The 26,803-nt window shown below is 35.5% G+C and overlaps 1 protein-coding gene across 1 annotated transcript in view; it reads left to right on the top strand.

Annotated features, from left to right (window-relative positions):
* LOC118552476 (disintegrin and metalloproteinase domain-containing protein 32-like) overlaps window positions 1-26,803 on the top strand; it is a 173,424-nt gene that overhangs the window by 1,527 nt on the left and 145,094 nt on the right. The window contains exons 2-4 of the mRNA XM_036118919.2: window positions 13,484-13,563; window positions 20,568-20,629; window positions 23,027-23,102. Of these exons, the coding sequence (XP_035974812.2) occupies window positions 13,484-13,563; window positions 20,568-20,629; window positions 23,027-23,102 (218 nt within the window). The remainder of the gene's footprint in view (window positions 1-13,483; window positions 13,564-20,567; window positions 20,630-23,026; window positions 23,103-26,803) is intronic.

The raw sequence follows: 26,803 nt of genomic DNA, 5'->3' as shown, positions 1-26,803 counted from the left end.
ATGATCCTGGAGTCCCGGAATCGAGTCCCGCGTCGGGCTCCCTCCTCAGCAGGGAGTCTGCTTCTCCCTCTCCCCCTCCCCTCTCTTGTGCTCTCTCTCTCTCTCACTCTCTCTCTCAAATAAATAAAATCTTAAAAAAAAAAAATGACAGCAACAGATCTATTATATGTAACATAAGTTACACATTTAAAAAATAACTGTTTTCTGAAACAAGAAGAATTTAGAACACTGGCACGATTTTAGATTTTTGTAAATCTCTTTAATGTCTGGCTTAATAGATGATAGCTAGATTCTCATATCTATTTCTGCATTGAATCTGTTGCTATGTTTTATTTGAAGTATATGAAGAAAATCCAGCTTATAGAGTTGGAAAAGGGAGGAATATTTTAATAACCTTTTCAGATAATTACCAGTATTCTTTGGATACTACATCAATACTTGATAAATGGTAAAAGTTAGTTGCAATATGCAATAAAAACATATCAATGAACTTTTCAAAATATGTTCAATTAAGAATTCATGGAATCGGGTGCCTGTATGGCTCAGTTGGTTAAGTGACTGCCTTCGGCTCAGGTCATGATCCTGGAGTTCCTGGATCGAGTCCCGCATCGGGCTCCCTGCTCGGCAGGGAGTCTGCTTCTCCCTCTGACCCTAACCCCTCTCATGTGCTCTCTCTCAAATAAATAAATAAAATCTTAAAAAAAAAAAAAGAATTCATGGGATCTTGAACGTTGGATTTTTTACTCATGAGTTTTTTTTAATGCAGTACCTTTGTTTTTTAATTTTTAATTTTTTTTTTTTAAGATTTTATTTATTTATTTGACAGAGAGATACATAGTGAGAGAGGGAACACAAGCAGGGGGAGTGGGAGACGGAGAAGCAGGCTTCCCGTGGAGCAGGGAGCCCGATGCAGGGCTTGGTCCCAGGACCCTGGGATCATGACCTGAGCCAAAGGCAGATGCCCAACGACTGAGCCACCCAGGCATCCTTAATTTTTAATTTTAAATTATAGTAAAATGCACATAACATAAAATTTATCATCTTAACAATTTTTTAAAAAATGAATAAGCTTTATTTTTTTAGAGTGTTTTAGGTTCATAGCAAAATTAAGAGGAAGGTACAGAGATTCCCCATACACACCATCCTCACACATGCACCCCCTCTGCTATTGACATTCCACACATTTGTTACATTTGGTACTTTGTTAAAATCGATGATCCTACAGTGACACATTATTATCACCCAGAGTCCATAGTTTACCTAGGATTCACTCTGCCTGTTGTACATTCTTTGGATTTGACAAATGTATCATGATATGTATCCACTATTGTGGTATATAGAGTAGTTTCAGTGTCTTAAAAATCCTCTGTGCTCAGCCTATTCATCCTTCCCTCTCCCCTAACTCCCAACAACACCGACTTTTTTCTGTCTCTGTAGTTTTGCTTTTTCTAGAATGTCATATAGTTGGAATCATTCAGTATGTAGCCTATTCAGACTGGCTTTTTTCACTTAGAAATATACATTTAAGGTTCTTCCATGTCTTTTCATGGCTTGTTTATCTTACTTCTTTTTAGCACTGAGTATTATTTCATTATCTAGATGTACCAGTTTATCCATTCACCTACTGAAGGATATCTTGGTTGCTTGCAAGTTTTGGCAGTTATGGATAAAGCTGTTAGAAACATCTGTGTGCAGGTTTTTTGTTTGGACAAAAGTTTTCATCTCCTTTGTGTAAATACCAAGGGGTGGGATTGTTGAATTATATGGTAAGAGTATGTTTAGTTTTGTAAGAAACTGCCAAGCTATCTTCCACAGTGGTTATATCATTTTCGCATTCCCACCAACAGTGAAGGAGAGTTCCTGTTGCCTCCCATCCTTGCCAGCTTTAGGTGTAGTCAGTGTTACGGATTTTGGTTATTTTAATGGGTATGTAATGGTATCTCATTTTAATTTGCAGTTATCTAGTGATATATGATATAAAGCATCTTTTCATCTTCTTAATATGCCATCTCTCTCTCTCTATTTTTTTTTGATGAAGTGTCTGTTCAGGTGTTTTGCCCATTTTTAAATTGGGTTCTTCATTTTCTTATTGTTGAGTTTTAAGAGTTCTGTGTATATTTTGGATGAACAATCTTTTATCAGATATGCCTTTTGCACATATTTTCTCCCAGTCTGTGGTCTGTGACTTGTCTTCTTATTCTCTTGACATTGTCTTTTGCAGAGCAGAAGTTTTTCATTTTAATGAGGAATAGCTTATCATTTGTTTCTTCATGCATTATGGGTGTTTTATCTAAAAAAATTATTGCCATACCTAATCATAATTTGCATTTTACATTTAGGTCTGTGATCCATTTGGGGTTGATTTTTGTGAAGTGTGTAAAGTCTGTGTCAGATTTTTTTTTTTTTTGCATGTGGAAATTCACTTGTCCTAACACCGTTTAAAAGGTTATCTGCTCTTTTGTATTGCCTTTGCTCTCTTACCAAAGCTCAGCTGACTGTATTTATGTAGGGTTTTTTTCTGGGCTCTTTATTCTGTTTGATTGATCTATTTGTCTATTCTTTCACTGGTACCACACTTTTTTGATTACTGTAGCTTTATAACAAGTCATTTAGTCAGATAGTGGCAGTCTCAACTTTATTCTTCTCCTTCAGTATTGAATTTGCTATTCTGGGTCTTTTGCCTCTTTATATAAACTTTAGAATAAATGTGTTAATGGGATTTTGATTAAGATTGTAATGAATCTATAGAGCCAAGTTGAGAAGAACTGGCATTTTGACAGTATTGAGTTGTACTCTCCATGAAGATGGACTAATCTAAGTATTTCATTTTTTTGGATGCTCATATAAATGACATTGTGTTTTAAGTTTCAAATTCTACTTGTTCCTTGCTGATGTGTAGGAAAGTGATTGACTTTTATTTATTAGCCTGTTTTCCTGCAAACTTGCTATCTTAACCATTTTTAAGTGTATAGGTCAGTAGTGTTAAGTACATCCACATTATTGTGTAACCTATCTCGAGAGCCTATTTATTTTGCAAAATGGAAGTACTATACCCATTATACAACAGCTTATAAATTGTGATAAAATATACATAACATAAAATTTACCATTTTAACTATTTTTTTCCCTGATTTTTACAGTTTATTGCTTTTTAAGTAGAAACTAATTAAGGAAAATATATTCAGTTTCCCCTTTATTTTTGTAGATTTTTTCTAGCTCTACCAGTGAGTTTTATACTTTCATATGTTTCGTGTTACTAATTAGTATCCTTTTGTTTCAGCACAAAGAGCTCTCTTTAACAGTTCTTATAAGACCCGTCTAGTAATGATGAACTCCTTTAGCTTTTGTTTGTCTAGTCTGCTGTTGAAACCCTCTACTGAAATTTTCAGTTAATTTATTGTATTTTTCAGCTCTGTGATTTCTGTTTGGTACTCATTTTAACCATTTTTAAGTGTAAGGTTTAATGGCATCGAGTACATTCACATTGTTGTGCAGCCATCACCACCATCCATCTCCAGAATTTTTTTCATCTTCCCAAGCTGAAACTCAGTACCCATTAAACACTAACTCCTCATTCCCCTCTCCCCTCAGCTTATGGAAACCACCGTTCTACTTTATGTCTCTGTGGATATTAGGTACCTCATATAACTGGAATTGTGGAGTATTTATCTTCTTGTGACTGGTTTATTTCACTTAGCGTGACTCCCTCAATATTCATCTATGTTGTAGCATGTGTCAGAATTTTCTCCTTTTTAAGGCTGAGTAATATTCTGTTGTGTGGAATATAAATGGATAAATGTATATTTCATTTTGTTTATCCATTCATCTATAGATGGATATTTGGGTTGCATCTTCTTTTGGGACATTATGAATAATGCTGCCATGAACATATATGGGCATGTACTTGTTTGAGTCCCTATTTTCATTTCTTTTGCATATATATTCAGAAGAGGAGTTGCTGAATCATATGGTAATTCTATTTTTAATTTTTTTGAGGAACTGTCACACTGTTTTTCATAGTGGCTACACAATTTTACATTCCTACCAGCAGAGTACAGAGGTTCCAAATTTCCACATTCTTTCCAACACGTTATTTTTATTTTATTTTTTAATGATTATAGTCTTCCTAGTGGATATATCATGGTATCTCCTTTTGGCTATGATTTGCATTCTCCCAATGATTAGTGATGTTGAGCATCTTTTCATGTGCTTATTGACCCTTTGTGTATCTTTGGAGAAATGAGTGTTCAAATCTGTTTTTAAAATTTGTTGTTCTTTTTGTTGTCAAGCTATGCGAGTTGTTTTTATATTCTGGATGCTAGACCTGTTTCAGAGAAATGATTTGCAAATATCTTTTCTCATTCAGTAGGCTGTCTTTACTTTCTTGTGAGTGTCCTTTGATTCACAAAAACAAAAGTTTTTAATTTTAATGAAATCTAATATGTGTATTTTTTTCTTAACATTGCTCGTGTTTTTGGTGTCATATCTAAGAATCCATTGCCAAATCTATAATCATGAAGATTTATTCTTTTCTTCTAATAATTTTATTGTTTTATCTCTTAAATGTATGTTGTTGATCCATTTTAAGTTAATTTTTATATATGGTGTGAGGGAGAGTTCCAACTTCATTCTTTTGCATTCATTCTGGTTTCTTTTTATTAACCATATCCTGTTTCTGTTTATTCCTAGTTTTTTTTTTAAGATTTTATTTATTTATTTGACAGAGAGACACAGGAAGAGAGAGGGAACACAAGCAGGGGGAGTGGGAGAGGGAGAAGCAGGCTTCCCGTGGAGCAGGGAGCCTGATGCTGATGCGGGGCTCGATCCCAGGACCCTGGGATCATGACCTGAGATGAAGGCAGACGCTTAACGACTGAGCCACCCAGGCGCCCTGCTTCTGTTTATTCCTAATAATGCTTTTGCCCCATTGAAATCTATTTGTGCTAATATTAACATAGCTACATCAACTTTCCTTTGACTAATATTTACTGTAAGTATATATTTTCCCTCCTTTTTTGTGACAGATTCCTCAGTGCTCACTGAGTATCTACCTTTTGCCTACATTTCTTGGCCTTTTTGCAAACTATCTCTTGCTCATGAGGTTAAGAAGAAATGATGTGTGTAATTTTTGGATCAAGACAATTAAGAGTTGGTCTCCTTCTTCCATCTCTCTTTTCTGGTGCCACAGTCATCTTTGAAGCCATGAGCTGAGTTTATGGTGTTACCAGTTGGAGGGAGCCTGGATCTTTGAGTCACTCCTTCAATGAAAGCTCCTGGTGACCCTCATCAGACTTTACATGAAAAACAAATAAGCTTTTATTGTGTTAAGTCACCAAGACTTCAGTATTTTACTTATTACCATTCTGTAGCCTGGTCAGCCTAAGTTGACTAATATAGAAATTGGAACTTTTAAGTGGTGTGCTGTCATAACAAACTTAAAATAGACGTCTTTGAGCTGCTGGGCAATGAATGGTGGGTAATGGATGATAGATGACAAAAAATTGAAACCAACTGGAGGTTACAAAACATTTCATAAAGTTGTATTTCATAAAGTTATAGTTAAACTGTATGATTGCATTCTACAGAAGTTAGATAACAGAATGTTATCTTTCTGCAGTGGAGGTCATTGTAATTACTCAAGTTTGGCAAAGTGGTAAGAGAAGGAGATAATCTCAGGGAACAATTGGCCAGTTTGCAGAAAGAAATGATAGGGAATAAATCCAGAAATTTGGGGCCTTTCAGGATTTTAAAAGGTGACTGATTCCACATTCCAAATAGTAAGAAATGGAATTTAAAAAGGTTTGAACACCAGTGTGTCAGTAAAACTCTCAATTAGATAAAATTACTCAGGGCAGAGCTCTAATTAAGGGTATGGGCATATATTTTTCTAGATAGACTCAAGGCTGCCATCATTAAGTTGAAAGAGGGAGAGAGAGAAAGAGAGATGGGAGGGGAGGAAGGGAGAAAAAGAGTTAGACAAAGAAATTAGAGAAGGCGAAATATTTGCAAATTATTTGTCTGAAAGGGGCCAAGTATCCAAAATATAAAAGACACAGAAATAAAGCAGATTTGAAAATTGTGACTTTAAAAAGTTTTGTATGTGTATAACTTATATTGAAAGCAACTAGATGAGGAACTACTAAGTTTTTGAAGGTAGTATATTAGCAAAGGAATTTCAAACTCAGATTAAAAAAGCTTTTGACTATTTAAGAATTAAAATAGCCCTTGGGCCCTGAAATTTCCAGATCTACGTAGGTAGTAAACTGGAAAAGCCATTCAGCTCTCAAGGAAGGTATATTTGTATTTAAATCTATTATGGTATTTTATGCTTTCTATGTATTATGCTTTTTATATGAGAACATTTAAAAAAAATCTCATTTCCTGTCTTATGTGTTTTGTATTTCTAATTGTAATGTAACAAAGTCCCAAGTTAAGAATATAATTTCTTCCAAAAAAGACAATGACCATAGAAAGTTGTCAGACACCACCTTCATCATCTTACATATTATTGTTATTTAGTATTTAGTGCCACTTTTATTTATTGTTTCCGAAATTAGTCATCATCTCTATTACTGTTTACTCAGTCAGGTTTGCTTAGATTTATCCACTGTTTACTGCTTTCTTTGCTTACTTTGTTTCTAGCACTTCTTTGGTTTTTTTAGATTTTTCATAAGAATTCTGAGTGGCAAAATGTCTGTTGTTCACTTGAAAATATCTTTATATCTCCCTCACTCTTGAATGACAGTTTAGCTTGGTATGGAATTTCAGGTTGACAGTTATTTTTCCAATAGCACTTTGAAGATATCACTCCATTGCTATTTGGCCTCTACTGTTTTTTTTAAATTTTAATTATGGAAATTTCAAATAAATGCAAAAGTAGAGGAGTATAAAGAACTCACCTTCAATAGTTATAAACTCCTGGCCAGTTCTTTTTCTTTTTATGTTCCTCACCACTTCCTCTGTTCCATTATTTGGAGCAAATTATAGACATATCATTTCATCTCTAAATACTCCAGTATGTATTGCTAAATGACAAAAAGATACTTTTGAAATATAACCACAGGATCGTGATCACACCTTAAAATTTAACAATTTCTTATATCATCCACATTCCAGTCAGTTCAAATTTTATTTATTTCATTTTAAAATTTTTATTTAATTTCTTAAAAAAGATTTTATTTATTTGAGAGAGAGAAGGAGAGAACAAGAGAGAAGGAGAGCACGGGGCGGGGGGGCAAGGGGAGAGGGAGAAGCCGACTCCCTGCTGAGCAGGAAGCCTGATGCAGGACTCGATCCCAGGATCAGGACCTGAGCCAAAGGCAGACGCTTAACTGACTGACCCACCCAGAGGCCCAAAATTTTATTTTTTTTAAACTGAAGTATAGTTGACACATAACATCCTATTAATGTCAGGTGTGCATCATAGTGATTCAGTGTTTTTATACACTACAAAATGATCTCCACAATAAGTCTGGTTACCATACAAATTTATTAAAATATGATTGACTATATTCCCTATGCTGTACATTACATTGCCATGACTTATTTATTTTATAACTGGAAGTTTGTACCTCTTAATGTCCTTCATCTATTTCCTCCCACCCAATCCATCCTGTTCCCCTCTGTTAATGAACAGTTTGTTACCTGTATCTATGAGTCTGTTTCTGTTTTGTTTGTTCTTTTGTTTTTTGTTTTTTAGATTCCACATACAAGTGAAATCATGTGGTATTTATCTTTCTCCATCTGACATATTTCACTTAGCATAATACCCTCTAGGTCCATCTATGTTGTCACAATGGCAAGATTTCCTTCTTTGTGATTGCTGAGTAATGTTCCATTGTGTAATGTTCTTTATCCATTCAACTATTGATGGGCACTTTGTTTGCTTCCATATCTTACCTATTGTAAATTATGCTGCCGTGAACATAAGGGTGCATATATCTTTTCTTCGAATTGGTGTTTTGTTTTCTTTGGCTAAATACCCAGAAATGGAATCACTGCATCATATGGTAGCTCTAGTTTTCATTTTTTGAGGACTTCCATGCTCTTTTCCAGTGGCTACACTAACTTACATTCCCACCAACAGTGTACGAGGGTTTCCTTTTCTCCACGTCCTTGCCAACACTATTTTTTGTCTTTTTGATCTCATTATAGTTTTGATTTGTATTTCCCTGATGATTAATGATGTTAAACATCTTTTCATGGGCCTCTTGGCCATCTGTATGTTTTCTTTGTAGTAATGTGTATTTAAGTCCTCTGCCCATTTCTTAGTTGGGTTGTTCATTTGGGGTGTTTTTAGATATTAAGTTGTGTGAGTTCTTTGGATATTAACTTTTGGATATTTTGGATATTAACCCCTTATCAGATGTATGATTTACAAAATCTCTCATTCAATAGCTTGCCTTTTCATTTTGTTGATGGTTTCCTTTGCTGTACAAGTTTTTTAGTTTGATGTAATCCCATTATTTATTTTTAGTTTTTTTTGCCCTTCCTTGAAGAGGCTGATCCAAAAAAATATTGCTAAGACTGATGTCAAAGAGCTTACTGCCTACTTTTTCTTGTAGGAGTTTAATGGTTTCAGGTTATATATTCAAGTTTTTAATCCATTTTGAAATTATATTTGTATATGGTGTGAGATAGTGGTCCAGTTTCATTCCAGAATTCCAGAATAATTTTCTCCTAGATGATGTAATTATTGTTGCTGTAACAGGTTACCACAAATTTAGTGGCTTAAACAATATAAATTTATTATCTTACAGTTCTGTAAAATGGGTCTCCTTGGGCTAAAATCAAGGCCTTGGCAGTGCTGTGTTCCTTCTGCAGGCTGTAGTAGACAATCTGTTTCCTTGCCTTTTCCAGATTCTTTTTTTTATTTTTATTTTTTTTTTTATTTATTTATTTGAGAGAGAGAGAATGAGAGAGAGAGAGCACGAGCGGGGAGAGGGTCAGAGGGAGAAGCAGACCCCCCGCTGAGCAGGGAGCCCGATGTGGGACTCGATCCTGGGACTCCAGGATCATGACCTGAGCTGAAGGCAGTCGCTTAACCAACTGAGCCACCCAGGCGCCCCTTTTTCCAGATTCTAATGGCTGTTTGCATTCTTTGGCTGGGCCCCCTTCCTCCCACCTTCAAAGCTAGGAGCATTGGGCTGAGTTCTTTTCACACTACCATCTTTCTGGTTCTCTCTTCAGCCCCATTCATCTTCTTTTAAGGACTCTTGTGATTAAATTAAGACCACATGGATAATCCAAGATAAATTCCCTATTTTAAGGTTAGCTTATTGGCAACCCTAATATACTTTGCTATGTAACCTAACATATTCACAGGTTCTGGTGATTAGGGTATGGACATCTTTGAGAGGAATTATTATTCCCCTTACCACAGACAGTGAGATGTTAGGGTCTAGGAAGAAGTAAAACTAAAAGTGATAAATACCTGAGGCAGTAAGGATGGTGAAGGTACATTGCTCTCACTGTCAAGTGAGAATGCAAACTTGCTCCTGGAATTCTCTGCTTATTGGGATAGAGAAAACACCTTTTTCTACCAGGGATTACATGCAGGTGCCAATGCCTGTGTTGCTTTGCTTCAGTAAAGAGACTATATTTAGAACAATATTTGTTATTGCAGTCACCACCTGATTAAACTTAAGACAACTCATTGTCATTATTGCTTATCATCAGCACAAATCAAACAAACAAAATAGGAAAGTAATAGGAATCACTGCTCTTTATTTTTTTTTTAACTTTTTTATTGTTATGTTAATCCCCATACATTACATCATTAGTTTTAGATGTAGTGTTCCATGATTCATTGTTTGTGCATAACACCCAGTGCTCCATGCAGAACGTGCCCTCTTTAATACCCATCACCAGGCTAACCCATCCTCCTACCCCCCTCCCCTCTAGAACCCTCAGTTTGTTTTTCAGAGTCCATCGTCTCTCATGGTTCGTCTCCCCCTCCGATTTCCCCCCCTTCATTCTTCCCCTCCTGCTATCTTCTTCTTCTTCTTTTTTTTTTTTCCTTAACATATATTGCATTATTTGTTTCAGAGGTACAGATCTGTGGAAATCACTGCTCTTTGTATTTCAATTCTTCTCAGGGTTGGACTGCCTTCTGGATTTAGAAATACTTGGTTTAATGTTTTGGTGATGGTGCATATGATATTCAGAGATTTCTATTTGGTCCTCCCTACCATAATAATCCTCATTATATGGGTCAGGGAGGCAAATTGGGGATTCTATAAGATATTGATTATATCTATTTCCACATACTGTTCTGTAATTGGGCGAATTATGATAGGATGCATTTGTAGACCCATGAGTAAACTCAGATTTGATCCTAAATTTCATGTATCACCAGTCTTCTTGTAAGCACACATCTTTTCCTGAAACGAACCACAGTTATATTTTAGGTCCTCTAAAATAAGTATTAGCTTAGAGCAAGTGTTTAATATTCCATACAAGGTCTGAGTAATTGGGTTTTGATTTTGAGATCCAGTCTGAAGATTTTTCTTTTAGTTGGTTATTTCATTCTACTTACATTTGTTGATAAGACTGAGATTTTTGATCTTACAGCTTCTTAATTATGTCATACTTTTCTAACTTCATACTTTTGGTAAAGTCTTTCACTGTAAAAATCTGACTTTTGGCTTATTTTCTGGGTGACTTTGTGTATGTTCTCTTAATTTGGAATATTTCTAGTGTTTACATAATAGATTAAATTTTTTATTTAGGCAGTAATAGTGATTCCTCACTGTAATTTGAAAATTTAGTATCTTACTACTTCCCACTTCCTGCTTTCCCCTTTATTGTATGACTGTGGTTATTTTAAATCTTAATTCTTCTATACTGTTATGCCATTGAACAATATGTTTCTACTTCTACCACTTGATTTTCAGCTTTAATCACAATTCTTTTTGGACCACATTGCTGTAAATTTAAGGAAATCAGTATGCGCATATGGTATTCCTCTTTTGTTGTACTGCCTGACATTATTATATATGTTATTATGTCTATATCATTTGTACTCTATTAAATAACTATAGTTCTCAAGGTTGTTTTAACCTTATTCTATGTTTAAATTTATTTAATACCCACTACTAACCTTTTACTTTAACTCTACTGATATCTTTGTTGGAAGAAGTTTCTCTGCCTTTGGTGACAGGGACATTGAGCTACTTCCTTTACGTTTTTGCTTGTGAATACTTCTCCTTTGCCTCTATATTTGAATGAAAGTTTTGCTGGGTATGAAATTCCAGGTTTTTCACACTTCTTTTCTTGAAGATTTTTAAAAGACCTTGTTCTCAAATGTAGAAGCATATGGGAATAGCTGTATGCTTAACACTCTGAAACCACAGTGTGTATAATCAGTCTTTCAAGTATGATCTTCTTTCATTAAAGTTTCTGCATATGCATAGAAACATATGGGAATAGCCATATGCTTCTCATTGGAACTACACTATATATAAACCATCGCTCAAATAACATCTTTTTCATTGATATATATGTGTTTATAAATGTATGTGTAAAAGAATGTGGGAATAGACCTATTCTTACCTGAATGTAACTACATGGAGTATAATGTGTGTTTCATATAACACTTTCTTTCATTAAGATAAAAGTGTTTGTAAACATATGATGTGAGCATATGGGAAGAGCCCTGTGCTTATCTCATTGAACCACACTGTGTATAATCCATTGTTGAAGTAACATTTTGTTTCATTAATATATATGTGTTTGTAAATGGATGTGTAGAAACATAAGGGAAGTGCCTTGTGCTTCACTCACTGAAACTACACTGTGTATACACCATCATTCAAGTAACATCTTCTTTAATTAGTATAAATACAGTAACACCCAAACTCGCTAACCCTAACCCCAACTTTAGTCCCTAATCCCAACCCCTTAACCCCCAACTGCCAACCCCTAACCCCTAAACCTAACCCTAATCCTAACCTTCACCCTAACCCTAACCCCCAACCCCTAAACCTAACCCTGAATTGAACCCTCTGGAGAGTTCTCTAAACAGTAGGATGCCAGGCACATACCCTCACCCTGACCCTAACCTTAACCCTAAACCTAAAATTGGCCATAAACCCTAACCCAGCATCTGAGAAAAAAAAAAAAAAGAAGTGGTATGTATACAATGAAATATTACTCAGCCATAAAAAAGAGAACAAAATCTTGCCATTAGCAATGACATGAATGGAGCTAGAGAGTAGTATGCTAACTGAAATAAGTCAGAGAAAGATGAATACCATTTAAGAAACAAAACAAATAAGCAAAGGGGGGGGGCGGAAAGGAGAGCGGCAAACCAAGAAATGGATCCTTAACAATGCAGAACAAACTGGTGGTTACCAGAAGGGAGGTGGGTGGGGGCATGGGTTAAATAGGTGATGGGGATTAAGGAGTGTACTTGCTGTGATGAGCACTGGGTGTTGTATGGAAGTATTGAATTGCTATATTGTACACCTGAAACTAATATTAACATGTATGGTAACCAACTGGAATTTAAATAAAAACTTAAAAAAATAAAGACGTTGTTCTTCATTTTTTTTAATGTTGAATAATGTAAAAATTCTCAGGCTAGGCTGCTTTTCTCCCTAATGCCCAATATGATTTTCTTTTCTTTTTTTTTTAATATTTTATTTATTTATTTGATAGAGAGAGACACAGCGAGAGAGGGAACACAAGCAGGGGGAGTGGGAGAGGGAGAAGCAGGCTTCGTGCTGAGTAGGGAGCCCGATGCGGGGCTCGATCCCAGGACCCTAGGATCATGACCTGAGCCGAAGGCAGGCGCTTAATGACTGAGCCACCCAGGTGCCCCCGCAATATGATTTTCTTTTTCTTTCTTTTTGCTCATAGGCCCATAGGATTCTTTCTTTACCTTAGACACACAATAACTTTAGTAGACTATGTCTGTTTTATTATCAGTTATTCTTGAATTCAGTGAACTTTCCAGTCTATGGTTTCTAATCTTTTATTTTTATTTCGGAAAATTTTCTTTTTAATTTTAATTTTTATATTTTTTATTAACATATAATGTATTATTTGTTTTAGGTGTACAGGTCTGTGATTCATCAGTCTTACACAATTCACAGCGCTCACCATAGCACATACCCTCCCCAGTGTCCATCACCCAGCCACCCCATCCCTCCCACCCCCCTCCACTCCAGCAATCCTCAGTTTGTTTTCAGGAAAATTTTCTTGAAGTATATCTTTGATTATTTTTTGGTCTATTTGTTCTGTTTTCCTCAGGAGCAATAAATTTTGTGTAAGTTTAATACTATGCCCCTGTCCCCACCCTCTGTCCTTTTTTGGTCTTTCATAACTATCTTGTCTGTTTTTGAATTAAGTGTTTTCAAGATTTTTGTAGGAGTACATATTGATTACTCATATGTGCACAAGTGAATTCTACAAAAGAACCTGAACAAATACTTACTCAGGTATAAGACACAATTATTAACTGTCTTTTTCCTTTCTTCAGGTTCTCAAAATTCATTTCTACAAATTGTAGTTCCAGAGAAAATCCAAGCAAATACAAGTGATAATTCAGAAGCAGAAAATGTAAGAGATATTTTTCATGTAAATATTATATGAAATTTTTATTTTTATTAAAAACAAATATATCAACCCCATTATAGAATGAATATAAGTATGCAGTACTACTACTGATATGGAATTTAAGGTTTTGATAGTAAAAGCAAGTATATGGATCAGAATGTTGTGTTTTGCCTAACATTTGTCATTGCTTGTGGTAAAAGTTTTAAAAGTTCAAATAAAATAAATGATGTAGGGGCACCTGGGTGGATCAGTCAGTTAACATTATAGCATTTGTTATATATATATAACATATATATATATGTTATATATATATTGTTATATATATAACATATATATATATGTTAACATATAGCATATATATATATGTTATATATATATAGCATATATATGTTATATAATATAGCGTATATATAACAGTTAGCATTATACCTTCCAGACCCATTCATGTTGTTGCAGATAGCAAGATATCATTCTTTTTCATGGTTGAGTAATGTTCTATTGTGTATATGTACCACATCATCTGTATCCATTCATCTATCGATGGACATTTGGGTTCCTTCCATATCTTGGCTATTACAAATAATGCTGCAATAAACATAGGGGTATATAAATCTTTTCAAATTAGTGTTTTGTATTCTTTGGGTAAATACCCAGTGGTGGAATTACTGGATCACATGGTCATTCTCTTCTTATTTTTTTGAGGAACCTCCATACTCTTTTCTGTAGTGGTTGTACAAGTTTGCATTCCTACCAACAGTGCACTAGGGTTGCTTTTTTCTACCTCCTTGCCAACACTTATTGTTTCTTGTGCTTTTTATTTTAGCCATTCTGACTGGTCTGAGGTCATATCTCATTATAGCTTTGATTTGCACTTTCCTGACGATGAGTGATGTTGAGTATCTTTTCATATAACTGTTGTCCATCTGTATGTCTTCTTTGGAGAAATGTCTGTTCATGTCTAATGCCCATTTTTAAATTGGATTATTCAAGTTTTTTTGGTGGTAAGTTGTGTAAGTTCATTATACATTTTGGATATTAACCCCTTATCAGATATACCATTTGCAAATATCTCCTTCCATTTGGTGGGTTCTCTTTTAGTTTTGTTAGTTGTTTCCTTTGCTGTGCAGAAGCTTTTTATTTTGTTATAGTCCCAATAGTTTAATTTTGCTTTTGTTTCCCTTGCCAGAGGAGACATATCTAGAAAAATGTTTGTATAGCTGATGTGAAAGAGATTAGTGCCTATGTTTTCTTCTTGAAATTTTATGTTTTTGGGTCTCATAGTTAGGTCTTTAATCCATTTTGAGTCTATTTTTGTGTATGGTGTAACATAGTGGTGCAGTCTCATTCTTTTGCACGTGGCTGTCCAGTTTTCCCAACACCATATATTGAAGAGACTGTCTTTTTTGCATTGCATATTCTTTCCTGCTTTGTCAAAGATTAACTGACCCTATACTTGTGGGTTTATTTCTGGGCTCTCTATTCTGTTCTGTTGATCTATGTGTCTATATTTGTGCCAGTACCATGCTGTTTTGATTACTACAGGTTTGTAGTATAGTTTGAAAGCTGGGGTTGTGATGCCTCCAACTTTACTTTTCTTTTTCAAGATTGCTTTGATTATTCAGTCTTTTGTGGTTCCATACAAATTTTAGGATTATTTGTTCTAGTTCTATGAAAAATGATGGTATTGCATTAAATCTGTAGATTGCTTTGGATAGTAGAGACATTTTAACAATATTAATTCTCCCAATCCATGTGCATGGAATATTGTTCCATTTGTCTGTGTTATCTTCAATTTTTTTCATCAGTGTTTTACAGTTTTGAGAGTACAGGTCTTTCACCTCCTTGGTTAAGTTTATTCCTAAATATCTTATTATTTTTGGTGTAATTATAAATGGGATTGTTTTCTTAATTGCTCTTTCTGCTACTTTGTTATTAGTGTATAGAAATGCAACAGGTTTCTGTACATTGATTTTGTATCCTGCAACTCTACTGAATTCATTTATCTGTTCTAGTAGTTTTTTGGTGGAATCTTTAGGGTTTTCTCTATATAGTATCATGCCATGTGCAAATTAAGTTTTACTTCTTCCTTACCAATTTTGATGTCTTTTATTCCTTTTTCTTGTCTGATTGCTGTGGCTAGGACCTCCAGAACTATGTTGAATAAAAGGGGTAAGAGTGTACATCCTGGTCTTGTTCCTGACCTTAGGGGAAAGGCTCTCAGTTTTTCACCATTGAGTATGGTGTTAGCTGTGATTTTTCATATATGTCCTTTATTATGTTCAGGCATGTTCCCTGTAAACCTACTTTGTTGTACTTTGAATGAATGAATGTTGTACTTTGTCAGATGCCTTTTGGGCATTGATTTAAATGATAATATAGTATTTATCCTTTCTATTTTTAATGTGATGTATCATGTTGATGGATTTGGAATATTGAACCACCCTTGCATCCCAGGAATAAATTCCACTTGATTGTAGTGAGTGATTTTTTTAATGTATTGTTGGATTTGGTTTGCTAATATTTTGTTGAGGATTTTTACATGTATGTTCATCAGAGATATTGGCCTGTAGTTTTCTTCTTTTGCGGTGTCTTTATCTGGTTTTGTTATTCGGGTAATGCTGGCTTCAGAATGAATTTGGAACATTTCCTTCCTCTTTACTTTTTGGAGTTGTTTGAGAAGAATAGGTATTAACTCTTCTTTAAGTTTTTGGTAGGATTCACCTGTGAAGCCATCTGGTCCTGGACTTTTGTCTGTTGGGAGTTTTTGGATTACTTATTTGATTGTTTTTAGAAATTTATCCATTTCTTCTAGGTTGTCCAATTTGTTGGCATATAATTTTTTATAATATTTTTCTGTATTTCTTTGGTGTTGGTTGTTATTTTTTCTCTTTCAATTCCGATTTTGTTTGAGTCTTCTCTCTTTTTTTTTGGATGATTCTGGCTAAGGTTTTATCAATTTTGTTTATGTTTTTAGGGAACCAGCTCCTGGTATCATTGATCTGTTCTATTGTTTTTTTAATTTCTATTTCATTTATTTCTGCTCTAATCTTTATTATTTGTCTTTCAATTGGTCTGGGGCTTCTTTTACTGTTCTTTTTCTAGCTCCTTTAGGTGTAAGGTGAGGTTTTTATTGGAGATTTTTCTTGCTTCTTGAGGTAGGCCTGTATTGCTATAATCTTTCCTCTGAACAGTTTTTGCTGCATCCCAAAGATTTTGGACTACTGTGTTTTCATTTTCATTTGTCTTCATATAGTTTTCGATTTCCCCTTTGATTTCTTGGTTGATCCATTCATTGCTTAGTAGTATGTTATTTAACCTCCATGTATTTGTGTTCTTTCCAGATTTTTTCTTGTGGTTGATTTCTAGTTCCATAACATTGTGGTGAGAAATGATGCATGATATAATACTAGTCTTTTTGAATTTGTTGAGACCTATTTTGTGGCCTAACATGATCTATTCTGGATAATGTTTCAGTTGCACTTGAAAAGATTGTGTATTCTTCTCTTTTTTGGATGGAATAGTCTGAATATATCTGTTAGTTCCATCTGGTCCTATGTATCATTCAAAGCCACTGTTTCCTTGTTGATTTTGTGTTTGGATGATCTCTCAATTGATGCAAGTTTTAAAGTCCCCTACTACTGTATTATTATTGATTTCTTTCTTTCTGTTAATAGTTGCTTTATGTATTTGGGTGCTCCCATGTTTGGTACATAAATATTTACAATTGTCACATCTTCTTGTTGGACTGTTCACTTTATTATTATGTAGCGTCCTTTGTCTCTTGTTACAGTCTTTGTTTTAACATCTATTTTGTTTCGTATAAGTATTGCTACCCTAGCTTTCTTTTCACTTGCATTTGCATGATAAATGTTTTTCTGTCCCTTCACTTTGAATCTGCATGTGTCTTTTCATGTGAAATGAGTGTCTTGTAGGCAGTATATAAATGGATCTTGCCTTTTTATCCATTCTGTTACCCTGTGTCTTTTGATTGTAGTTAATTTACATTCAAAGTAATTTTTATAGTTATGTACTTAATGCCAGTTGTTACTTATTTTACAGGTTTTTTTTTTTTTTTGTAGTTCTCTGTTCTATTCTTCTCTTGCTCTCTTCTCATGTTGGATGGCTGTCTTTAGTGAAATGCTTGGGTTTCTTTCTCTTTATTTTTTGCATATCTATTATAAGTTTTTGACGTGTTGTTACCGTTAGGTTCATATATAACATCCTGTGTTTATAGCAGTTCTGCATTAAGCTGATGGTCGCTTAAGTTTGAACACATGAAAGCACTGATTTTTTACTTCCTCCCCCCATATTTTAGGTATATGATGTCATACTTTACATCCTTTTATTTTGTGAATCTTTTTTTAAAATTTTGTGAATCTTCTGACTGATGTTACTGCTTTTGTGCTTTAACCTTTCTATTGGTTTTATAAGTGATTGATCTACTACTTTTATTATGTTTATATGTACCTGTGAAATTTTTTCCTTTCCTACTTTTCCTACTCTTGCTTATGGTCTTTCCTTTCCAGGCAAAGTATTTCCTTTATCATTTCTTGTATGGCTGATTTAGTGGTGATGAATTCCTTAACATTTGTTCATCTGGGAAACTCTTTTTTTTTACTTATTATTTTTTTAAAGATTTTATTTATTTATTTATTTGACAGAGAAAGAGAGACAGCAAGAAGGGAACACAAGCAGGGGGAGTAGGAGAGGGAGAAGCAGGCTTCCTGCTGAGCAGGGAGCTCGATGCGGGGCTCAATCCCAGGACCCTGGGATCAGGGCCTGAGCTGAAGGGAGACGCTTGACCACTGAGCCACCCAGGCACCCCTGGGAAACTCTTTATCTCTCCTTCTATTCTGAATGATATCCTTGCTGGATAGGGTATTCTTGGCTGCAGACTTTTTTTTTCCTTTTAGTACTTTGAATACATCATGCCAGTCCCTTTTGGCCTACAAAGTTTCTGCTGATAAATTTCCCTCGTATATAACTGTTTTCTTTTCTCTTAGTGATTTTAAAATTCTCTCTTCATCACTTCTTTGTACCATTTTAATTATTATATGTCTTGGTGTAGACCCCTTTGGGTTGATTTTGTTGGGGGCTCTCTGTGCTTCCTGGATCTGGATTTCTGTTTCCTTCCCAGATTAGTGACTTTTCATTTGTTATTTCTTTGAATAAGTTTTCTGTCCTCTTTTCTCTCTCTCTTCTCCTTCTGGGATTCCAATAATGCTTATGCTATTATACTTGATGGTGTTGCTGAGATTCTTAACCTATTCTCATTTTTTATCGTTCTTTTACTTTTTGCTGTTAAGCTTAGTTGCTTTCCATTACTCTGTCTTGTAGCTCACTGGTTTATTCTTCTCCTTCCTCTAGTCTATTTATTCCCTCTACTGTATTTTTAATTTCTATAATTGAGTTCTTCATCCCAGATTGGTTCTTTTTATATTTTCTATTTCTTTGTTTAGGGTCTAATAGGGATCTTCTTAAGTCGAGTGAGTATCTTTATGAGCATTACTTTGAATTCTCTTTCAGGCATATTGCTTATCTTCATTTCATTTAGCTCTTTTGCTGTGAATTTGTTTGCTTGTTTGTTTTCATTTGGGACATATTCTTCTGTCTTCTCATTTTGTCTAACTCTTTGTGTCTGTTTCTATGTGTTAGGAAAGTCAGTTACTTCTGCTCTTGAAAGTAGTGGCTTTATGAAGAAGAGATGCTGTAGTGCCCTGAAGTGCAATGTCCCCTGTTTACCAGAACCTGGTGCTTCAGGGGTGTCACCTATGTGTGTTGTATGCATCCTAATGTTGTGATTGAGAGGTGTTTGCCTTAGGTCCAATTGTCTGCAGTGGTTCTCTTTGCCTTTTGTGGACAATGTTTGGTCCCTGTGTTGTTAAGGGGCTAGTCTGGGGCCGTCTTGGACTTGAATTGAGTCAGACCAGATGTTTGCCAGAACTGCAGTCTTAGCCCACTGCAGGGTGCTCTCCCTGTGTTGTCCCCTGAGAAATTTTCATTGGTGGGCAGGGCCTTTAGTCAGACCAGATATCTACTCCCAGTCTGTTTGTTGGGGTTGCAGGGACCCCAAACTACCAGGCTCTCTCTGTGCTGCCCCTTGTGGGGTTTTTGTGGGTGGGCAGGGCTGACAGTCACAGATCCTAGAAGGCTTATCTTTTTCTTCGTTCTGGTATTTGTGTCTTTTTGGTTTTTATATGCTTAAGTTTTCCTTCCAGTGATGCTCTAACTCTTGCTTTTTACATATTCTCTTTGGCTGGATAAAATCTCATCACTCAGGTACAGCAACTTAGTGATATTACAACTTATTGTTATCCATGTTTTAACTTGAGAATAGTAGTGATAGAGTAAAAAACAATACCAAATTTTGTTCAAGAATACAGGAATCAGGCAATACATTTTTTTAAAAGATTTTATTTATTTATTTGACAGAGAGAGACACAGCGAGAGAGGGAACATAAGCAAGGGGTGTGGGAGAGGGAGAAGCAGGCTTCCCGCGGAGCAGGGAGCCCAATGCGGGGCTCAATCCCAGGACCCTGGGATCAGGACCTGAGCTGAAGGCAGACGCTTAACGACTGAACCACCCAGGCGCCCCCAGGCAATACATTTTAAGAAAACAGTTATAATATCTTTTGTGCCTGATAGAATAAGCTTCGCTGATATAGGATACCTTATTATCCCAATGATGCCACCTACATAGACATTATAGTATAGCATATGGTCTCTGATTTCAGAAGAGCTTAAAATTCAGTTATATATAGTTATATATAGATTTCTAATCCCATATAAATCCTTAGGTTAGGTTTATTTTTATAGAAATAGTAAGACTGGATTATATAATAAACATGTTATAATTTTGATATATTGTTGCAAATTTTAAATCACGTATAGTCTGAGACATTTTAATCAAGACATTTTAGGGATTGTTTGGAGGGATTGACTGATGTAAAATTATTGTTTTGCTGCTGTTACATGGCTCTTCATCTCAGTTGTTCTGGATTCTCTAGGAACAGATATCCTATATTATTGTAATAGATGAGAAGCCATACACTGTACACCTTACGCAAAGGTAATTTTTTTCATTTAGTGTTGTATTTCATTTTATTGATATGAATTTGTTTACTTATAATAAAAATGGAGTGTTAAAATAATTAATGTAGTGTTATTAAACATTTGAGTTGTTTCAGATGAACAGATGCTTTCCTGTGAATTAATTAAATTTTTGGTCCTAATGTCTCAAGTAGTCTTTTGTGAATAGGGGGGAACAGGAAAAAGTAAGGGCCCCCCTCCTGAAGATTAATCTATATGATCTTATGTTGTTGACAGAACCAGAAGGACCTATATAATCAGGGCAGAATGTTGTAATAAGAAGTAAGTCTGTAAGTGTATCAGCGTTTGATCAGAGAGACAGGCCTGGAATAAGGAATTTAATATGGAATGAGACTATACACTTGTGAGAGTTTATGGAAAATAGTACTAGCTGTGTACTTCCTTCAGGGAATTGAGAAAGTAATTGAAATAACTTTCTGTAGGGTTTAATTCTCTCATGGAAACCAGGAAACCATGGAAATTTCTCTCATGTAGAGAAAAGCTGGCTTAGAATTATTTTGTGACTTTCAATAGGATAATTTCAGTTAAATTTTGGTTATAGAACTAGACTACATGGTATTAGGGAGAGGTGGGTTGTGAGAAACTTAAGGTAGTAATTTGTAAATAACTTTTTCAAAAATGTTTGGCAGAAAAAGAAGAAACAGGTGCAGATAAATGCTTTTTAAGAAGGAAGAAACAAAGTTTTTTGGTTGAAGGGAAGTTTCTTAGAGCTGTATAAACAAGCAGTTCATTGTATAAAATGCCAAAGAATAGCACTGAGTAAAAGAAGAGTTAACCTACTCCTTCAGACAGAAGGGAAGAAGAATATGGTAAATGACAACTCAAAGATCTTTTCAAGTATATAAGAGGGAAAGTGAAGAGAACTCACAGTGCGTTTGAACATCTTATCAGGACTATAAACAGTGGTAAGAATTATAGGGACTAGAGTTTAGGAGAGGGTAAAGCGTGTGTGTATTGTTTTGGGAAATTACTTGCATAATGATTATGATGGCATAGTGACAATTAGGAAGTTATTGCAAATAACTTATATGAGAAATAATGAAAAACAGAACTATGACTGTAGAGGTAGGGATTTTTTTTTTTTTTTTTTTTTAGATATATACTGAGGTGGCAGGAAAAAGATTAGCTACCATTGGATATAGTGGTAGCAGAGATTTGGTGTGGCAGTGAAGGAGAAAGGGAACAGATCTGATACGGGCTCAGTTTTGAAAAAGTTAGATATGAAGTGCTTGTAGGATATCCCAAGAGAAATGTCCAGTTGGCTTAGAATGTGAGTGTGGATTTCAAAGCCATCTATTTATGTAGGTATAAATGAAGCACCAGAAATGAACAAGATAAATCTGTAGAGGTAGGAGTGAATATCAAAGGTGAGAAGGAAAAACAACCCAGAATTGAATGCCATGGAAACATTTAAGGGAAGAAGCAAGGACCCAGACGAAGGGACTCTTAAAGTATACAGAAAGATATTAGGGAAGCCAGGTGGAAATGGTATGATTGAAGTTGAAGAGTAGATGGCTTAAAAAAGGGAAGTGTGGTCAACAGTACACGTGTGTCAGAGTAGTCTTACTTGACTTCAAACTGCGTTTTGGATTTAACAACTAGGGGGTCATTAGTTACCCATATGAGATCACTTTTAGTGGAGGATTCCTAACTAGCTAGTCTGGGTGATCTAGTTATGTTACATTGGATTGAGGAGTGACCATGAGGTGAGGAAATAGGATAGTAAGTACAGGCAGTGATACCAGAGAAGGTTGAACTTAGATCTGTAGGTTCAGTATCTACATTCAGATTAATACGACTTTTACACAGTACTCTTCTACTTCATTATAAAGGTGATATATATGTACGGTAGTGAAATTTAGAAAGAATGAAAGAATGGAAAACTCTCATAATCCTACATCTAGTTCATATATTTGTAAATTTTAAAATGTCTTTTTTTCTCATCTTGTAGTCCCTTCTTATTTCAAAGGAGTTCATGAAAAAAATAAAGGAGTTCATTAAAATAGGAAAATTATTTTGAGTGTGTATTTCTTTGAATATAAATTATGTATATGTCAAAAGAAAATACTACCTTTGTTGGGTTTGCAGACTTACTATAAAGGCCCAGGCCCAGAGTGAAAATATTTCAGGCTTTGAGGGCCATAATATCTCTGGTAAAATGACTCAACTCTGCTGTTATAGCTTGAAAACAGCCATGGACCATACATAAATTAATGGGTGTGGCTGTGTTCCAATAAAGCTTTATTTACAAAGACAGAGTAGGTCAGATTTGGCCTGAGGGTGTTAGTTTGCTGAGCAGTGCTTTATATATTTCAAAAAGAATAACTTTTAATATTCTCTCATTTTCTATATTCAGTTTTTTTTTAGCACGTAATTTTATGGTTTATTTGTATAATCAAGGATCTGTGAATTCTCATCCTTCAGATATTCAGGTAAGATTTAAGTTCTATATTTTACAGAGTTTTAAAATCTCTTTTACATTGAATAAATGTTTTCCTAATACAATAGAGTGAATTCATAGGGGATATATTTAAGGATCCATTTATTGCCTCGTTTCCCTCATTATTAGCTTTTCCTGAAGTCTTGGTAAATTAAAGACAAACTAGATGGACTAAGGCTTCCACTCTGCATAGAACACAGGCACCATTTAATTAATTAGCTTATATTTTGTTGAATAAATGAATATAAGTTAAAGACTAATGAAAACAAACACAAATATTGAACACAAAATCATATTTTAAACCTTTTCTTTTTTTTATTTTTTAAGACTTTTTTTTAATTGTTATATTAATCACCATACATTACATCATTAGTTTTTGAGGTAGTGTTCCATGATTCATTGTTTGCATATAGCACCCAGTGCTCCATGCAGTACGTGCCTTCTTTAATACCCATCACCAGGCTAACCCATCCCCCCATGGCCCTCCCCTAGAGAACCCTCAGTTTGTTTCTCAGAGTCCATCGTCTCTCATGGTTCGTCTCCCCCTCTGATTTCCCCCTCTTCATTCTGCCCTTACTGCTATCTTCTTCTTCTTCTTTTTTTTTTTTTAACATATAATGTATTATTTGTTTCAGAGTTACAGGTCTGTGATTCAACAGTCTTACACAATTCACAGCGCTCACCATAGCACATACCCTCCCCAATGTCTATCACCCAGTCACCCCATCCCTCCCACCCCCCACTACCCCAGTAACCCTCAGATTGTTTCCTGAGATTAAGAATTCCTCATATCCGTGAGGTCATATGATACATGTCTTTCTCTGATTGACTTACTTCACTCAGCATAACACCCTCCAGTTCCATCCACGTCATGACGTGGATGGAACTGGAGGGTGTTATGCTGAGTGGAGAGTCTGCTCATTCCTTTTGAGAGTCTGCATTTCATTCCTTTTGATGGCTGCATATTATTCCATTGTATATGTATATACAACATCTTCTTTATCCATTCATCTGTAAATAGACATCTTGGCTCTTTCCATAGTTTGGCTATTGTGGACATTGCTGCTATAAACATAGGACTGCACATACCCCTTCAAATCCATACATTTGTATCTTTGGGGTAAATACCCAGTAGTGCAATTGCTGGATCATATGGTAGCTCTATTTTCAACTTTTTGAGGAACCTCCATACTGTTTGCCAGAATGGCTGCACCAGCTTGCATTCCCACCAACAGTGTAGGAGGGTTCCCCTTTCTCCACATCCCCGCCAACATCTGTCATTTCCAGACTTGTTAATTTGAGGCATTCTGACTGGTGTGAGGTAGTATCTCATTGAGGTTTTGATTTAGATTTCCCTGATGCCGAGCGATGTTGAGCACTTTTTCATGTGTCTGTTGGCCATTTGGATGTCTTCTTTGGAAAAATGTCTGTTCATGTCTTCTGCCCATTTCTTAATTGGATCATTTGTTCTTTGGGTGTTGAGTTTAAGAAGTTCTTTATAGATTTTGGATACTAGCCCTTTATCTGATATGTCATTTGCAAATATCTTCTCCCATTCTGTCGGTTGTCTTTTGGTTTTGTTGACTGTTTCTTTTGCTGTGCAAAAGCTTTTTATCTTGATGAAGTCCCAATAGTTCATTTTTGCCCTTGCTTCCCTTGCCTTTGGCGATGTTTCTAGGAAGAAGTTACTGTGGCTCAGGTCGAAGAGGTTGCTGCCTGTGTTCTCCTTTAGGATTTTGATGGACTCCTGTCTCACATTGAGGTCTTTCAGCCATTTTGAGTGTATTTTTGTGTGTGGTGTAAGGAAATGGTCCAGCTTCATTCTTCTGCATGTGGCTGTCCAATTTTCCCAACACCATTTGTTGAAGAGACTGTCTTTTTCCATTGGACATTCTTTCCTGCTTTGTCGAAGATTAGTTGACCATAGAGTTGAAGGTCCATTTCTGGGCTCTCTATTCTGTTCCATCGATCTATGTGTCTGTTTTTGTGCCAGTACCATACTGTCTTGATGATGACAGCTTTGTAATAGAGCTGGAAGTCCGAAATTGTGATGCCACCAGCTTTGCTTTTCTTTTTCAAGATTCCTCTGGCTATTCGGGGTCTTTTCTGGTTCCATACAAATTTTAGGATTATTTGTTCCATTGCTTTGAAAAAGTTGATGGTATTTTGATGGGGATTGCATTGAATGTGTAAATTGCTCTAGGTGGCATTGACATCTTCACAATATTTGTTCTTCCAATCCATGAGCATGGAACATTTTTCCATTTCTTTGTGTCTTCCTCAGTTTCTTTCATGAGTATTTCATAGTTTTCTGAGTACAGATCCTTTGCCTCTTTGGTTAGATTTATTCCTAGGTGTCTTACGGTATTGGGTGCAATTGTAAATGGTATCGACTCCTTAATTTCTCTTTCTTCTGTCTTGTAGGTGTATAGGAATGCCACTGATTTCTGTGCATTGGTTTTCTATCCTGCCACTTTACTGAATTCATGTATGAGTCTAGCAGTGTTGGGGTGGAGTCTTTTGGGTTTCCCACATAAAGTATCATATCTGCAAAGAGTGAGAGTTTGACTTCTTCTTTGCCGATTTGGATGCCTTTGATTTCTTTTTGTTGTCTGATTGATTTGGCTAGGACTTCTAATACTCTGTTGAATAGCAGTGCTGATAGTGGACATCCCTGCCACGTTCCTGACCTTAGGGGGAAAGCTCTCAGTTTTTCCCCACTGAGAATGATACTCCCTGTGGGTTTTTCATAGATGGCTTTTATGATATTGAGGTATGTACCCTCTATCCCTATACTCTGAAGAGTTTAGATCAAGAAAGGAAGCTGTGCTTTGTCAAATGCTTTTTCTGCATCTGTTGAGAGGATCATATGGTTCTTGTTCTTTCTTTTGTTAATGTATTGTATCACGTTGATTGATTTGCGGATGTTGAACCAAACTTGCAGCCCAGGGATAAATCCCACTTGGTCGTGGTGAATAATCCTTTTAATGTACTGTTGGATCCTATTGGCTAGTATTTTGGTGAGCTTTTTTGCATCCATGTTCATCAGGGATATTGGTCTATAATTCACCTTTTTCATGGGGTCTTTGTCTGGTTTAGGGTTCAAGGTAATGGTGGCCTCATAAAACAAGTTGGGAATTTTTCCTTCCATTTCTATTTTTTGGAACAGTTTCAGAAGAAGAGGTATTAATTCTTCTTTAAATGTTTGGTAGAATTCCCCTGGGAAGCCATCTGGCCCTGGGCTTTTGTTTATTGGGAGATATTTGATTGGTGCTTCAATTTCCTTAGTGGTTATAGGTCTGTTCAGGTTTTCTTTTCTTCTTGGTTCAGTTTTGGTAGTTGATACATCTCTAGGAATGCATCCATTTCTTCCGGATTATCTAATTTGCTGGCATATAGTTGCTCATAATTTGTTCTTATAATTGTTTGTATTCCTTTGGTGTTGGTTGTGATCTCTCCTCTTTCATTCATGATTTTGTTGATTTGGGTCATTTTTCTTTTTGATAAGTCTGGCCAGGGGTTTATCAATCTTGTTAATTCTTTCAAAGAACCAGCTCCTAGTTTTGTTGATCTGTTCTACTGTTCTTTTGGTTTTTATTTCATTGATTTCTGCTCTGATCTTTATTATTTCTCTTCTCCTGCTGGGTTTAGGCTTTATTTGCTGTTCTTTCTCCAGCTCCTTTAGGTATAGGT

Source organism: Halichoerus grypus, chromosome 3, assembly GCF_964656455.1.
Source record: "Halichoerus grypus chromosome 3, mHalGry1.hap1.1, whole genome shotgun sequence".
NCBI lineage: Eukaryota > Metazoa > Chordata > Mammalia > Carnivora > Phocidae > Halichoerus > Halichoerus grypus.
This window is presented reverse-complemented; position numbering and strand designations above follow the sequence as displayed.